Here is a 12920-nt window from a genome sequence, read left to right as displayed (position 1 = left end):
TTACTGATAGTAGCCTTTGTTACTGTGGCCCCAGCTCTCTGTAGGTCATTCACTAGGTCCCCATGTGTGGTTCTGGGATTTTTGCTCACTGTTCTTGTTATCATTTTGACGCCACGGGGGGAGATCTTGCATGGAGCCCCAGATCGAGGGAGATTATCAGTGGTCTTGTATATCTTCCATTTTCTAATAATTGCTCCCACAGTTGATTTCTTTACACCAAGCGTTTTACCTATTGCAGATTCAGTCTTCCCAGCCTGGTGCAGGTCTACAGTTTTGTCTCTGGTGTCCTTCGACAGCTCTTTGGTCTTTGCCATAGTGGAGTTTGGAGTGTGACTGACTGAGCTTGTGGACAGGTGTCTTTTATACCGATAATGAGTTAAAACAGGTGCCATTAATACAGGTAACGAGTGGAGCCACGTTAGACCTCGTTAGAAGAAGTTAGATCTCTTTGACAGCCAGAAATCTTGCTTGTTTGTAGGTGACCAAATACATATTTTCCACTCTAATTTGGAAATAAATTCTTTAAAAATCAAACAATGAGATTTTCAGTTTTTTTCCCCACATTCTGTCTCTCATGGTTGAGGTTTACCCATGTTGACAATTACAGGCCTCTCTAATGTTTTCAAGTAGGAGAACTTGCACAATTGGTGGTTGACTAAATACTTATTTGCCCCACTGTAACCACCCTCACTCTTATGTTTTTCTGCCCATAACTTTGCAGTTCGGCTAGTCAAATTCAACACTTTCAAGCAATTGAAGCACTACACTGTCTGAAGCACTATCATGTCAAAGCCAAAGGTAAGCAGAGCTGCATTATTATATTTCTCTAACCTTGCATTGTATACAGCACGTTACTAAGAAAGCTGGAAACGGTTTTGAATACAAAAACCACACAAAGCTCATTTAAATATTATGATGAATGATAAAGAATTTATCATACAATGGAATCTTATGACATTCATTTTTCACTCAAGCTTTTATTTTTATTACACGGGACTGAGCCGAGTGTATGTTTACATATTCACTAAGTGTCAGGAAAAGATGTTGGTGAAAGCGAGAAGGCATGCGGTCAGGGCGGAAATGTCCAGAGTGAGCACTTCCTGCCTGGCAATGTTTAGCGTTCTTCATCCAGTTAAGCAATTTGTTGAAAAACCAATTGGGTTTGAAAAAAAATGCCTGAGAGATCACATTAGGGTTGACCTTAAATGAACACAGCTGACCAACAATGCAGCCATACAAGCCACTACAAACAGCTGGAACTAACTATGTGTTAAGCCTTGCGAGCTTTACAATGAGATGAGCAACAAGCCACGTCAACAAACCCGACTCCGCATTAGTTGGGCACTTTTGCATCAAGCCCCAATTTAGAGGGAACAAACAATGGGAAACATAGTGTTGGTTGTCCTAAAACGAACCACAGAAAGTCCACCATACAAGTTCATACTGGCCTGTCACATGAAGGGTCTTATGCCACAATTAAATTTGTTGTTTTAACAATGCTATAATCAGAAGGACACAAATATAGGCGGCTAAAACTAAACATACTGGGCAGTTTGACAGCCTTTCTGACAACAAAAGAATAGGATTGATATTGTCTAATGTGAAGGCTAATGGTTTTACCAATGACATCATTATCAGATACAGGTAGTCTCGGAGTTACGAACACATTCTGTTCCTACGCTGGCGACGTAACCCGACTTTCCGTGTAAATCGGAATTAACACTTTAAGTACCTCTAAATCTCAAAATAACTTTCCAAAAAGTCCAAAACGATTGTATTTTGTTTAATGATGGAGGATACACTGCCCTTTGGTGGCAACGGTGGCTTTGGCTGGACTGTCGCCTTGTACGACTGAGAAGCAGACTCAGATGTCTGACATGAATAAAGGATAGCTGCGCTGTGATTTGGCCCACCCCAGAGGAAAATTTTATTGCTCAAAGCTTGCTCTTCTATAGCTCGGGAGATACATTTGAGATTCTCATCTTAGTCTCATTGTAGTTTCTATTTTGTCTAAAATGTTTCTCAGATGTTTCTCCTAAAATTCACTAGGAGAAATAGGTGAGACAGAATAAATTAGAGGGAATCATACTTGAGACTTAAAGGAGATACCTTGCTAATCTCAATTCAGTGTTTTTAATGGCTCCTTTTTCTCCTTTGAAAAAAAGAAGAATGAACTGAAGCTGTGATGAGAGTAGACTGAGTTCATCGAGAGATCTCACTGATTTCTCTGCCTGAGATCACAAATAGACACAAAAGTTGAGAAACTCTGAGAATTATATTAGAGCTCGTTAAAATCTCTTCTGAAACTTAAAAGGAGACTAAATTGAGATTTAGTGCATTTTATTGCTCCAAAGAAAAAACTGAGACACAGGAGAAATAAACCTTAGTCTCAGTTTGGCATCACACAGATCTCACAGTTGTCTAGGAGAAGTAAATGAGATATTTTGGAGATCTCTTTGCAGATTTTCTTTTCCTCTGGGACATAAGGCTATTATAAGTTGTTTCAGCTAAGGTATATTTGTGTATTCATTTGTAATTAAGTTTACAGCTACAGATTGTTAAGTTACGCGTGAGTTATTTGCTATGAGAGTTGTAAATATGTTACGTCAATGTCAATATGTTATGTCAATGTCATATTCATAAAGTAAAAAATAAGACACTGTGGGATGCAATAAGGTATACCTTATGTGACAAAAAAAACCAACAACTGGAGACAGAATGACGGACGAGACTTCGGCGTCATAAAGTCGAAATCGCGTAAATTGAGTACCTTTATGTGAACAAAAGAGGTCTTGGCCAAGACTTTTCTCAAGCTGTGTGATAGAGAATACCGTAGCTACAGTACCTACACATTTACGTATACTGTGCTGATTAGTCTTTTATGTGTGAACTTTTCACCCACTCGACTATTACTGGGGTTGTTATTTGTGAACATACCAAACCTACTCGTCAGTCGACCCTTTTTGTTTGAACTCTTTCATAATAAAAACTTTGAGTTACTCCATCTACACTCTTTCTGCTTTGAAGTCTGACCAGTCACAGATCGTTACAAGGCATGTAGTCATTATAGTAGAACCAATCATTAGTTATGATGTTATAAAAATAATTTGCGTGTCATGGCCTCCGTGGAAAAAGTTTTATTTTCTTAATCTTTTGTCTTGTCAAAGTCCATTGTTATATCAATTTCTTCCTGCACTTCAGAGTATAATGTTTTTGGCGCGGGCAATAGAGAAGAGTAATGCATTATAAATCATAGTAACTTTATAGAGCTGATTACTGAGAGCTTCAACAATGTTAATTGCACAGCAATTAGACACCTAATCATAGCACGATCGAATAAAATCCATAATTTTTCTTCATTGTAAAATTCACTCTAAATGTCAAAAAATGGCTTCTACTAAAGTCCCCAACAGCATGTATGTGAGCTTTGCCATCACTCACATTCCAAGGAATGCGCATTCCCTAAAGGTCATTGGACTCACTGACGGAATATCTCAAATGGCATGACAGAATATGCGCAAGTTAATCACAAATAGCTATCTACACTATACGCAACATTTATCCTTGTGTTAGATGATGTGGAATTACACAAAGTATGAGATCAAACACAGTTGACTTTCTGAGGAGATGTGAGTGTATCATAAGGGGAAAATTGGTGAGTTTTAAGAAATGAAGAATTTCTCAAACATTTCACTAAGTGGCACTAATTTTACAAAGAAACTATTTTCATGTTACATTCTGGGGTAGTTAAATAAGACATTCATAGTTACTTCATTGATCGTTCAGCACATAAAAAAGGTCATGTGAATTCATACAGAGCAGACTCAAGATATATAGAAGCACCTCTAGAGCAAACAATAACATTTAAATAAACTCAAAAGAGACAATTGTAAGAGTATTGAGGATGAAAACATTAAGAAAAAGATTAAATGTTTGGATTAACGTTGTTTTTCTAATTGTTTTCACTGGTGTTTTTGCACTTTTTGCCATAATTTGAAAAACTAATAATTCAACAATGTATGTTTTCCTCAAGATATTTTATTCACATGTGTCAGAGAGCTAAGTTTACTTGCGTTTACAGTTGATATTTTATTATTTTTTGAGTAATTTGAGTTATTTTATATAGGCCAGTTTTTTTGCCGTTTTTTGTTGTTCCTGCCCACACATTATTTTAGCTTGTTGCACTTAATTTAAAAAAAAAAAAAAAAAAAACAGGTGACACTTTTTCACTAAACTGCATTTAGTTTATTTTTCTCTACTTTTAGTTGGCCTTGATGCTTTCCTACATCCCACTGGACTTTTTCATATTTAGATTGTTGTTAAAATCATCCCCAGTCTAATCTTGCTGTGTAACACTTTTGCCATAACTTTATAGTGAATAATAATCAATTATTACATTGTCAGAAAAGTAGATTGAGCCCTACAATCTAATTCTGTTTAGGGCCAAATGGGCTGGCTCTGAATTTACTGTATAGGAGAGGTGACTTTTTTTGCAGAAAATATGAATACTGCATGTGACAATTAAATTCATTAATTGATTGTAACTTGTATTTTATATGGAATAAAGTTATTAAGGTTGCAGTCATGCTTTGCACCCTCAGTGTCACACACAACTAACACGCTCCATGTTTTATTAAACTGGACCGCACACGCTACCCAAGCAGCGAATCAGACTGCTTCCAGGTCCCCACCCGTGGAGGAGCCATCAATGTGTCATTCATAAACTTAAGTAGGCTCACATGAGGAGACAACCCACGTCAAAATGTCGATGCGTTGCACGGAACTGTTGCAGCGCGGTACGCTCCAAGTCTTTGGGCATCATCTTGATCATTTGCTTAAATATAAAAGTCTACCTACTTGCACCCAGGAAGCAGTCCGTTAACCTTCTGAAACAGCTTGTCGAAGACGGACCATCTTCCATGTCGGACAGTGAGCGCAAACTGAGAGAGGAGTCGCGGAGAAAAGTGCGCTAAACCCAATAAGAAAAAAATATTAAAAAAAAAAAAAAAAAAAATTAAATTAAAAACTACTCCAGGACAAGCCGGGTCCTCAGTTTAGGGAAGGGCGAGGAGGGTCGTGTGCTGCCCCCCACCACCGCCACCACCGCACCTCCACCCAGCACCGCTGGCCGAGTGTAGCTCCAGTCTGTCCGCCTCCTCGGCGTCTAGCTCCGCCGTGGATGTGCAGCAGCAGACTGGGCGAGCAGAGGCGACAGCGGAGGAAGCGAGCGCAGTCAAATACACGCACACGCACGCACGCACGCGGAGAGAGAAAGCGAGAAAGAGCGTGGTGTCAAGTCAGCCACAAGCAAACATTTTCCGATTATTTGGTTTCACAATAAAAGGACACAAGCGCCTTTCTTTGCTCCTTTGAGGGCAATAGATTGGAGGGGTTTCTCATTACGCTCTATTTGGAAAAGCACATGACACCAACTCAATGAGGTACTTAATTTCTGAGCTGTACGCAAAAAAAAAAAAAAAAAAAAAAAAAAAAAACATACAGTATGGTGTATACATTTTGATTTAGGATCTAATGGAGTGGACAATACGTGTAGTACTTTGTGTGTGTGTTTTGTATATTTTTCTAAACCCTTAATAGGGCAAGTGACCATTTTTAGTAGTAAAACTCATACAACAACTCATAGATACCTAATGTCAGGTGAACGCCAATCTTAACTTTAATGATATTTTTTGAATTACTAATCATTATTAGAGGTGGGAATCTTTGGGCACCTAACGATTCGATTACAGATACGATTCAGAGGCTACAATTTGATTATAAATCGATTATTGATGCACAACCCTAGCCTGGTACACCACACTCACCGCTTCAGCGGATAAAATTTTCAGGGCAGAGCAAGCCACAGCAAACAGACAGCGGAGTGGACCAATCAGCGACGGGCGGACGTGATGTTAGTAAAGCGACGAGGGACTTGCGCGTGGAAGTAAACATACGAGGAGAGCATAGTTAATTCAACATGGCTAGCGCGAGACAGACTGCTGTCAATGACTTGTGTCGATGTGTTTTTGGAAATTTAAAACGGATTTTACCGTGGATTGGAACATATTCTCGGCTCTCCTGTTTCCCATCTGTGTTGTTGTGGAGACTACTTCAGACGCGGAAGAGTGATGTTGCTCGTTAAGAACACGTCACGCAAATAAACGAATCTGATTAGACGGTTGATTTTGTTCTTGCCCGAGAGGCCGTTAATGGGCTGGGTCCCAGACTATTCTCACAGTGTTTGAAAAATACAGGGAGAACAGTCTGGCCGTGCCAGGCATGCACAACCCAGCTATTAGTTGCTTTTAGTGTTTCGTGCATTAGTTACAAAAATTGTACAAAAATCCTCTCAGGCTTAAATAAACGACTATTTCAGTATCAAGTTAAAAGTTCAATACAGTAAATAAAATACTGAAGTCCCCATTCTGTATCAGCAGCTTTAAACTACATTCAATTAATTTAATGTTGTGAATCAACCGTTAAGTTGTTAAAATTGCTCCCGTTATTCCATAATTTCCCTTCTGTCTACTTTCGACATGTGAAAGTTTTAAAACTGTTTTAAAGATAGATTCAAGTCAAGATTTTGCTGATTTAGGATTATTTTAGATGAAAAGTTAATTAGGTTTGCTTGGAAGGCTTGCTACAACAGCCTTCCAGGGAAGTCTACTGCTTTAAGATGGCGGCTGTTTACTAACGCCGGAAAGTCTGTCATTTTGCATCTAGTTTTTTATACATGTGTTGCTAACGCCGCCAAGTCTGTCATTTAGCATTTAGTTCTTTATACATGTGGTATCTACCGTAGCATTATGTTGATGTAGTTTGTAGCGGCTATCGACAGCAGTCGGGTATTAATGTTTTTTTTTTTATCTAGCGACATGAGTTGAGCCAGAGCCGTGAGTTGAGCATTGTCTTTACCCGAATAATGACAAGCATGATGTTTACTCTCGGTCTGTTCCTCATTGCGTCCCGAAGACCGCGCTAACTGGGTTTTAGTTCCGCCTTACTTGACATATTTCAATAATCAGAATTTGGATGTTTGTGAATCGTTCTCGAATCTTTCACGGCCGAATCGGAAATTTCGCACACCTCTAATCATTATTGTAAATTTTTTATAATATATTGTTGACAAAATTAATACATTAAAATAAAGATGAAACGATTACTACAATAATTCAAGTAACTCAGTTTTAAAAATTGATCGAGGCATTTTCCCCGCCTCGAGGAATTGTTTAATTTTGCCAGTTCTAAGCATGACGTTTTGCCCGGACTATCTGTAATGCGGCACAATGCGCTGACGTCACGTGCGTCAGGGAGATGAAGGAGAAGGGGCAGATATATTTGATTTCAATCACGCATGAATATAGAGGTAATGATGGAGAAGCCTTGCCTGGGACGGCCAGACTGTTCTCCCTGTATTTTTCAAAAACCGTGAGAAGAGTCTGGGAACCAGCTCCTTATTGGCCTCTTGAGCCCGAAAGAAAGTAACCGTGCAATCAGATTCGTTTATTTGCATGACGTGTTCTTAACGAACGACAGCACTCTTGTGCGTCGCAAGTTGTCTCCACAACAACACAGATGGCGAATGGGAGAGCTGAGAATATGTTCCAATCCGAGGTAAATTCAGTTTTAAATGACCAAAAACACACCGAGTCGCTAAAACCCCAGCAACTGACAGCACTGGAAGCATTTCTTTTAAAAGAAGATGTGCTTCCTCGCGCAAGAGTTACTTGTCGCTTTACCAACGTCCTGTCCGCCCGTTGCTGATTGGTCTGCTCTGCTGTCTGTTTGCTGTGTCTTGCTCTGCCCTGGGTATTTGATCCGCGGAACAGTCACCAGACTCTGGAGTCTGGAGTTCCAGGCAAGAAGAAGCCGACGAAAATAAAGAGAAAAGCACCAAGAAAAAGCAGAAAATGTCAAAAGTGTGGGAGCATTTCAACCTGGAGACCAAGGCGAACATTGTTTCATGTATTCACTGTAAGACAGCACTTGCATAACACTACGCCGCACGGTCCCGGCTAAACGCGGCTCCGCCGACGCTTCCGCACCCCCGACTGGACCCCGTGACTAACCAACCTGCCCGCCTAGCCCCCACTCCACCAAAGGCACCATGTTTACTCCGAGTGCGGAGGAGCGATACTCAAGGTAAAATTAACGTAGCGCTAATAAATAAGATTAACGTTACTGTACCTTGCTAACGTAACGTTTGCCCTGAGCTAGATTTCTACTAATTATGACTACTGGCGATGTGTGGCTAACGTGCCTTTCACACAAGCTTTATTTAATCTGTAAAAACACAGCATTGTAGAGTGATGAGGGTGTAAAATACAAGCATAATAAAGCTCACTGTCAATTTTAGTTTGGAAGTCATTGATGGATAAAACATCAAGTAGCACTGGTGCCTAATGTGCTCCAATACAGCAGGTATCATACATTTATTTTGAACACTGCAAAAAAAAAACAAAATCCTATCAGGACTTACAATTTAAAGTTAAAACTTAACTTGAACATAAAAATAGCCTGACACAAATGGAAATTTAATTGAAACACGTGGGAAAAACACCTCACTTTTAAGTGATGTGTGTTATCAAACGTAATGACATTTTTAGGTAATGAATAAGGATTTTTTAAAAGACCCTACGTTTTTTGAGTGAAAGCAGTGAATTTGTTGGGGGGGTTTCTAGTCACATCTGGGATGCAATTGTTGGCTGTTTTCAACAATGTCCATCTAAAATAAAAGACGTTAATTGTCTAAAAATGGTTCAATATTAGGTGAAATGTCTTGTTTTCTCATGTATATTTATAATTGTTCTTTACCTAAATAAAAATGTTTTATCTGATTAATCCATGGAATTTTCAGTAGAATACTTGATTACTAAAATATTCAATAGCTGCAGCCCTACATTAAAATGAATAACAAATACACTGCATGGCCCCAAATAATGCTCTAAAGTTTGTTTTTTTCTTTTTTACGTTTCATAATATTTAACTGCCATTTACCAAGATATATGTTCAATTCATTTAAAGTAGGAGGACTGCCTGTGAATATTCATGTTGCAGTACCATTTTCAGGGCTACAGTGCCCTCCATAATTATTGGATTTATAATAATTATGTGTTTTTTAGCTTCTAATATTTTTTTTTTCTAAATAATATGGGACCTTAATGGAAAAAAAGAGAAAAATCCAACCTTCAATACATGTGCATTTATTCAGTGGGGGAAAAAATCCCACATAAAGAAATAACTATTTGACTTCAAATAATGCGTGTCAAAATTATTAGCACCCCTGGTGTTAATACTTTGTACAACCCCCTTTTGCCAACAAAACAGCACCTAATCTTCTATAATGTTTCACAAGATGGGAAAAGACAGAAAGAGGGATCTTCAGCCATTCCTCTTTGCAGAATCTCTCTAAATCATCTTGAGACCTGGGTCCTCTCCTCTGTACTCTCCTCTTCAGCTCACCCCACAGGTTTTCAATGGAGTTGAGGTCTTGGGACTGAAATGGCCATGGGAGGAGCTTGAGTTTGTGTCTGGTGAACCATTTCTGTGTAGATTTGGCCATATGTTTAGGGTCATTGTCTTGCTGAAAGACCCAGTGACGACCCATCTTCAGCTTTTGGGCAGAGGGCAACAGTTTTTGATTTAAAATGTCCTGTTATTTCAAAGCATTCATGATGCCATGCACCCTAACAAGGTTCCCAGGGCCTTTGGAAGCGAAACAGCCCCACAGCAACACTGACCCACCCCCATACTTCACAGTGGGTATGAGGTGCTTTTCAGCATGCGCATCTTTCGTGGCACGCCAGACCCACTTAGAGTGTTTGTTGCCAAAAAGCTCAATCTTGGTCTCATCTGACCATAGCACACGGATTGTGAGTGAGGAAAGGTTTTCTCCGTGCATGCCTCCCAAACAGCTTGTTGGCGTGTAGACAATTGGCGTGTAGACGATTGCTTAGTGCATTTTGTGCTCAACAGTATAAATAAAGTTGCCTATTTCCAACAAAAGGACATTCTGACAATGAATTAATAATGCTAAAAACTGGAAACGTTTAGTGAACAGAAACCAAAAATGAAAAACTGCAGAAAACTATTATCATTGTAATGTGATATACATGCCAGTCCAAAAGTGGGAAACATCCCGTTTTAAAGAAAAACTACACACATATGCCACCAATTGCCTGTCCTATTAGGATTTATCCATCATTTTAAGTTATAACAGCCCGCCTAGAGTGAAAGTAATGTAATTCCACCGACATTTAAGTAGTTGGCATGCACACCACTATGAAGGGGAGCCTGCGGAACGTAACGCCAAGTGAGTGCATTAACATCATTTTTCTTTTCATATGAACAAAAAAGGTGCAGACATATTAAAAGCCTGCTACTGATGATAATAATGATGATAGGCGCATGAATAGAAAATAAAATTACATGATAGAATCTTTAATTATCAAATTCATTTGGCTGAATTTATAGTAAAAGGTACAAGTCACAAAATTTATACTTTTGGGTCCATGTGTCACAGTTTTAGATATGCGTCTTGGAAAGGTAAAGTGGAAAAAAGTACATGAATTAGCATATCCCCAGTATTTTTGGATAGAAAGTTGCTTTGTATCTTCCAGTGAGCACACGGATCTGGAATACAGTGTCAATGCAGGCCTGATCTTGATCAGTGAGGTGACTTCATTCCATATATTATTCTCAAATTTGATATTGAATGATGCAATAATTTTATTATGGCAATAATCTGTTAACTACATCATAATGATAGTATAATCTCAGCAATTTTTCTGCAGCATTTGTGGCAGAAAGCACTGCTGTCTGAGGAACGCGTCTACTTTATACTACACGTCAATACTTGCATTACTTCTCAAAAGAAGTACTGATCAATAAGTTTACCATATAAGACCTATTAGCTAGATTCTTAGCTCGACCAGGTCCCGGATTACAAAATAGAAAAAATAAAAAAAACCTTCCTATTCTCCCGGCTTTTAAAGATGTGTATTTGACTTATTAGCACTGAGTGCACTTCAGCAACTCGCCAGAGTGGTCAGGCAACATGATCCAGCATAAACCCTCTGTGCCGCAGCGCTACATTCTGATCATATCGAGAGTCAGAGAGGAAGGTGTGGGAGCGACGGTGGGTTACGTCAGCATGTGCACTATCAATCACTGGCATTCCTACACTCTCCAGCAGCTGGTCCATTCAGAGGTCACGTACTGTAGAACATAATGAATTCTCTCTGACGCATTCAGTCGCTTTTCCCTTCCATTTGGGAAAGCGGTGTAAAAAGGTACAAATAACTTGCAGTGAGTCTTTCTCCCATTTTATTTGTAGTAATGGCAAATTTAAGTGTGGCAAAAATGTCAAGCACATGTGAAATATGAATCTCTAATCTGCATTATAGGGAGAAAGTGGGAAAAAATGTTACTCCTAAGCAGAGGTGGGTAGTAACGCGTTACATTTACTTGAGTAACAGTTGGAAAAAATATAAAGAGTAGTTTTACAAAACTGTACTTTTTACTTTTACTTGAGTAGATTTTGACTCTACTACTTTTGGCTGCACAAGAGGCGCTACTTTTTTTCTCTCTTGAATTTACTTTTGCTTGCATAGTGGCTCACGCAGTCTCACCAATCAGACGCAGCAAGAATAATCACATGACTCCATTATACCAATTACACGTAGCAATACAGTTACAGAAACACGCACAAACTTGCAATCAAGTCCTATGATCACGCCGGTGTTCTAACATCACATTGGCATCTTTAAAGCGTCATCAAAAAAAAAAAAAAAAAAACGCATTTCGTATAGAGTGCTACTGTCAAAAATAATCAAAGTATGGGTTTCAAACTCCCTCCTAGTTTTTATTTGGCACTGATAGACCACAGAAAAGCAGAGAGTTTTAGTTTCATGGTGTAAAACGTGTTTATCCACTAGAGGACAGTCATGCTCTCGGGACAGGTGATTTTCTTTTCTAGTTTTTTATTTAGAGTTCAATGATTCTGGTATATATTTGGCCCAATATGGTCATCTAATACGTTATAGTATAATAATAATAACAGTTCATATACATGACTTTGTGCTGAGAAAAAAATATGCTATTGTTTTAAAAATAAATAAGACATAAGGAATAGACCCGGCGGCATGGGCGGGCATTAGGGGGCCGGGCCCGCCCTGAGAGACTGCTGTGCCTGCCCTAGCTCGGTTAGACTGTATTTACCATTTACCATTACTGTTAATTTTTTAAAATCTTCTACAAAACACACACACACACACACGGAGAGGAAGAACCATTTATTCATCCTATCTTGATCTGTCATTCAATTCAACCAATCTGAGCAGCGAACAAAGGCAATTTTTAGCCAATCACAGATAAGGGGGGCGGGCCGAGTCGCCGGCCATTGGATGCTCATGTTTATCAGTGCATATGTTATGTTTACGCTGAACCACTTTAGTTGAATAAATGCACACAGAATTGCACCATTGTTTTTCCGCACACCTGTCAAGTTGTACGGTTTCGGCGTAATTTGTGCAAGTGAGCACTGTTTTTTAAATGTGTACGCCGTATGTTCAAAATCTGTACGTTTTTCGAGCATTATGTTTTTTTTTCTCCGTTCGGATTTTTTCACCGTTTCAGAAAAGAGACAATGTGCGTCCCCATTACTACTTTGGTTGATGACGCGAGAAAAGTCAGAGACAATGAGAGAGAAGAGTGTTTTGACACTGTAGCAAACGTGATGCTAGGCTAGGTGGCTCCTGACTGTAGCCGACAGCCCACAAACTACGCCTAGATATCAAATGCTTATAGAACTACATGCGAAATGACAGACAGCGGCGTTAATAAACAACCGCCATCTTGAAGCAGTAGACTTCTCAGAAAGGCTCTATTGTAGTGAACCTTCCTAGCAAACTTAAGTAACT

General features: G+C 39.2%; 1 protein-coding gene across 3 annotated transcripts in view; it reads right to left on the bottom strand.

Annotated features, from left to right (window-relative positions):
• pde10a (phosphodiesterase 10A) overlaps window positions 1-12920 on the bottom strand; it is a 129917-nt gene that overhangs the window by 86944 nt on the left and 30053 nt on the right. Inside the window, exon 1 of one of the 3 annotated variants that reach the window (XM_057848108.1) lies at window positions 4858-5223. The exons of the other annotated variants lie outside the window; for them this stretch is intronic. Coding sequence (XP_057704091.1) covers window positions 4858-4921 — 64 coding nt within the window. The 5' untranslated portion in view covers window positions 4922-5223. Of the gene's footprint in view, window positions 1-4857; window positions 5224-12920 lie in introns of those variants that run through there. 3 annotated transcript variants of the gene reach the window in all.

This window comes from Corythoichthys intestinalis, chromosome 10, assembly GCF_030265065.1.
Source record: "Corythoichthys intestinalis isolate RoL2023-P3 chromosome 10, ASM3026506v1, whole genome shotgun sequence".
NCBI lineage: Eukaryota > Metazoa > Chordata > Actinopteri > Syngnathiformes > Syngnathidae > Corythoichthys > Corythoichthys intestinalis.
This window is presented reverse-complemented; position numbering and strand designations above follow the sequence as displayed.